General features: G+C 34.1%; 1 protein-coding gene across 1 annotated transcript; it reads left to right on the top strand.

The window, feature by feature from the left end:
• Positions 1 to 458: 458 nt before the first annotated feature.
• On the top strand, positions 459 to 3,377 carry LOC145011981 (Rubisco methyltransferase family protein). Its single transcript, XM_078970739.1, has 5 exons — positions 459 to 910; positions 1,748 to 1,914; positions 2,045 to 2,341; positions 2,436 to 2,699; positions 2,879 to 3,377. Exons 1-5 carry the CDS (start codon positions 526 to 528, stop codon positions 3,254 to 3,256), a joined length of 1,491 nt encoding a protein of 496 aa, XP_078826865.1. The 5' UTR covers positions 459 to 525; the 3' UTR covers positions 3,257 to 3,377.
• The last annotated feature ends 1,518 nt before the right edge of the window (positions 3,378 to 4,895 follow it).

Genomic DNA, 4,895 nt, shown 5'->3' with positions numbered 1-4,895 from the left:
ACCTCCCCATTGAAATTGTACCGAAGGTACTTAGTCTTAACAATACTAAGGCATAACCCTTTTCTTATAATATCACCCTCCGTGTGTCCAACCGAATAGTCAACCCAGCCCTAAACTCGGCCACCAACACAATGTCATCAGCAAAAAACATACACCAAGGCTCTTCCCCCCTCAATATCAGGAGACATTTGATTTAGAATCAAGACAAAGAGATACAAACCGAGAGTCGAGCCGTGATGAAACCTGATTTCAACCGGGGACGGGTTGGTGTCTCCGACTAGTGTCTGGATACATGTAAAAGTTACTCTAAAGTTATGTGTTAAACATCAAGGACGTAAAAGTGTAATACTATAGAACTTACTCTAAAGTTATGTATTATACATCAAGGACTGAACATGTGGAATAGAAAACCTAAGGGTGTTTTTCTATCGCGTGTGCCAAAATTTCCTAAAACGCTGATAATATGAGTTTGAAGCTCCAAATCACGAATACTTGAATCTATCTACTGCGCCAAAATTTCTCAAAATGTCGAATTTGATGAGCTCGACAACGAGCAAGATAATGTTAATGGCTACAAGAGACTACTGTTTGACGATAAACCCAAGCACGACCAGGGTTCTAACTTTCAACCGTCGTTTAACCTGCTCCGCCGCCGCAACGCCGAGGTTAGTTCCAAACCCACCTGACCTAATCAAATGGGTCAGAAGAGAAGGTGGTTTCGTCCACCCTTCTGTGAGAATTGCAGAATCCGATCCATATGGGCTTGGATTAATCGCGTCTGAAGAAATCCCTAAAGGGTCTGAACTAATTGCCCTCCCGGAGCACATCCCGTTGCGGTTTCCGGTAAATGATTCCGGTGGTGGAGATGAGTCTTACTCCAATTTGGTCAATCTTACTCGTTACGTTCCTGGTATGTGATATTTCAATAATTTTTAGATAGTTTTCAATCTGGTGCTTAGAGTTACTAGCAATTTGATACGCCATTTTGCAAAATAAACATCTGAATGCAAATTCTGATACAAAATACAACACCATTGAAGAAAAAACAATCTCTTTGAAGAACAAGATTCAGATAGAATAGAAGATAAGACGAAACAAAATTTCATCCTCAACCATCAACTTTCTTGACTTAATTAACCAAACTGTTCAGTAGTTGAATCCACTAGGTCATGGACTGGTTTCAGCTCAAATTAGGGTTCATATCCAACAATGGGGTGGTGGGTAATTTGCATGATACCTATGTGTTGTAGTAGAAAAAACACCATTTTAGTGTTAGTTTTTTTCTTTAGCATTCAAACCAACCTCTAAAATACACCATTTTAGTGTGTGGGATACATTCAAACACCAAATATGAAGGACAAAATGTTTGACCTCTAAAATAGACGATTTTAGTGTGTGGTTGGATTGATTACACGATTTCAGTGTTTAAAACTCGTCATTTTTGTGTTTTACCTCTAAAATGATGGGATGATGAGGGGCATTCTCGTCTTTTGTTTTTTACCTTGGATTATAGAGAAACACACATCGTCAATAATTCATTTTCACACATGGTTGTTAAATTTTTTATGAAATCCACATGTTATTTGAGAAAACAAACATCAACTCTTCTAAAAATCATAAATCAATAGTGTTCAATGGGTTTGTTTGACACATTCCATTATAGGTTAGTAACCCTATTTTGCATTATTAAGTAGGCTAAAATTGAGTTCTGAAATGGTGTAAAACTGGAATTTGGAGCGTTTGGCAGAGGAATTATGGGCTATGAAATTGGGTTTAAAACTTCTTCAAGAGAGAGCTAAAACCGGTTCCTTTTGGTGGCCTTACATCAGCAATCTTCCCCAATCTTTCACTCTTCCCATTTTCTTTCCTGGAGAAGATATAAAGAACCTGCAATACGCCCCTCTTCTTTACCAGGTACCTCCTCCAGGGGCAAATTGGTCAATTCCAATTTAGTTTTTTTTTTTTTTTTTTTTTTTTTTTTTTTTTACCTTTTTCTTTATAAATTATTAATAAACTTATATTATGTTTCATATTGCATATATAGGTGAATAAGAGATGCCGTTTTCTTCTTGATTTTGAGAAAGAAGTAAGACGTGAAGTTGAAGATGTGAAATTACAAAATCACCCTTTTGGAGGGCGGGAGGTAGACGCGTCTTCTCTAGGGTGGGCTATGTCCGCTGTTTCTTCTAGAGCTTTCCGGTTACATGGGGTAAAAACCGGAAATCATAGTGATAATATTCCAATGATGCTTCCACTTATTGATATGTGTAATCATAGTTTTACCCCTAATGCGGAAATTGTTCAAGAACAAGGTTCAGGGGATCCAAAGATGCTAGTCAAGGTAATCGTTTTTTTAAGAAAAAAGTTATCAAATCCTTTTGTGTAAACATACGAAGTTAATTATAGATTCAATTCCCCGTTTTTTTCTTCTTCAGGTTGTTGCAGGGATGAATATCAAAGAGCGTGATCATATGACACTTAATTATGGTTGCTTGAGCAACGATTTCTTCCTTCTAGATTATGGATTTGTGGTGGCATCAAATCCGTATGATTGTATTGAATTAAAATATGACGGAGGTCTTTTTGATGCTGCCAGCATGGCAGCTGGTGTTTCAAACCCTAATTTCTCTTCACCTTCTTCGTGGCAAAAAGATTTTTTATCTAAATTAAATCTCGAGGGAGAACACGCTATTCTTAAGGTATATTATATCATTATCCCATTTTAAAAGTAAACTTGAATATTAATTTGGAAAAAACCCATTTTATGTAATTAATTAAACCCTAATTCAAAACTCCATAACCAAGAAAAATGGTTTTTCAAAAGGTGAAAGTACTTTTCTTTATTGATTTATTTTTACATCTTTTTTTTTTTCCTTAGGTAACACTAGGAGGACCCGAAGTAGTAGAAGGTCGATTATTGGCTGCATTAAGAGCACTCTTAACAAATGATGCTGAATCGGTTCAGACATGTGATTTAAATACGCTTAAATCATTGTCTGTTGAGGCGCCACTTGGATTAGCAAATGAAACAGCTGCTCTTCGGACACTTATTGCATTATGTGTGATAGCGCTTAATCACTTTCCCACAAAAATAATGGAAGATGAATCGATTCTTGAAAAGGGTGTTTTGACCTCAACGGAATTGGCTTTAAAGTTCAGGATTCAAAAGAAATCGGTGATTATAGATGTCATGAGAGATCTTACAAAAAGGGTCAAATTACTTTCTTCTAAAGAATCTCTCGTTTCTCAAAGTTAGATGTGATGAAGTGTTGTATGAACAAATTTGGATTTCTTTTTGGGTGATTGAATTGTTTAAATGATGATAAATGACCGTTTTATTCTTTTATCTAGAATAAATAGACTTTTGTTTTGTTGTCTATCTCTTAACACGCATTGTATAGAAAAGGAACATAGATGTCATATGCCTTTTTTAGGCTTGATAAATTGAGGATCATGTAGATTTAAATAATGATGATTGTAGGTGAACTTTGAAGGAATATAATTGCATTTTTAGGCATACCAACTATTTCTTTTGATTTTCTAACTAATGGGGTTTTTGGAATTGCTTATTTTACAAACATTTTTTTTGGTAGAAGTGATTATTGCTTTATGTGGCATCAAATTTTAATTTTAAGAAAAGTATTTGGATTAACGTAGGGGATACTAAAATATAATAACCTAATGTTGGCTTTTGATGTTTAGCAAATTATATTTATATACGTAGAATAACAAAAAAAAATGACATTAGTGGAAGATAAATTTGTAAATTTAGTAAATTGGTATGCGTAACCTTGATCATGAAAATAATGAGGCCCCGAAGGTGTGAATAATATGGTTTTTAAAAACAGGGTAAAACAGTAAATTAGTTTTTACAGGTGATATATATTTTCAAATAATTAGAAAGAAACAATTTTTTTAATTTCAAACATTCAAAAACATTTATCAAAAATATCAAACAGCAACCACCTTATTTAAACCCCTTAAATAAAAATATAAACATAAATAAAAACCACAAACACCCTCTAGATAGTGTTTTATGTTTCAGTTTCTATTGTTTTTTAAGAAATTGCTTTTCCTTTCGAAATTGATTTATTTGAATGTATTCAACCCTGGCAAAAAGTAATAACTATATTAAAAAAATTATAATTATGCAGTTTGAAATTTGAATTCCATTTTTCTTTTTTCTAGCTCCAAGAATGAAGACTTTGGTCAAAATATCATAATTTTATTCTAAATGATTTGACCAAAATATAAAATAATTCAAATTTGAATTTTCTATAGAGGTTGCTTTTTAGTATCTGAATCAGGGTTACTTCAGGAAATTGGTGCGTGGGTGTTCTCACTTTTCGTTTGGTGAAAACCTAACAACTATTGTACAAATCACGAAGCACATGTTACAATCATTTCGTTGAATTGAAAAAGTATCTAAAATAGTACAACTCATGATTCACACGTAACAACCAATTAATACTTTGAATTTTCAAGATACTAAAATAGTACAACTCGTGATGCACGTAACAACCAATTAATATTTTGAATATTCAAGATAGTTTGAATATCCTTCTCAATTTAAGAACAACATATGATGCATAATGTACAAGTATTAAAAGCATAAAACGAAACGTGGTGATCGGAGATATTTTCAACCATGAAACTCATAACTGTATTTATCATCAAAATATTTACATCTAAAGATCAAAACACCAAAACCAGAAGATCATGGCCATGAAATCATGATAAAAAAAAAACAAAACACTGAGCGATCGATGTCGATTTCTGTAGATTTTCTAGGCGTTGCCGACGGAGATACGCCGGTTTGTGATTCCCAAGGGCGAGCGTGAACGCTTCGGCTGCCGTGAGGATTCTCGTAAAACCGATCTCAGCTCCGGTTGCAT

This window comes from Lactuca saligna, chromosome 8 (assembly GCF_052625555.1).
Source record: "Lactuca saligna cultivar CGN05327 chromosome 8, ASM5262555v1, whole genome shotgun sequence".
Classification (NCBI taxonomy): Eukaryota; Viridiplantae; Streptophyta; class Magnoliopsida; order Asterales; family Asteraceae; genus Lactuca; species Lactuca saligna.
The sequence above is the reverse complement of the archived record's forward strand: the minus strand, read 5'-3'. Positions and strand labels throughout refer to the sequence as shown.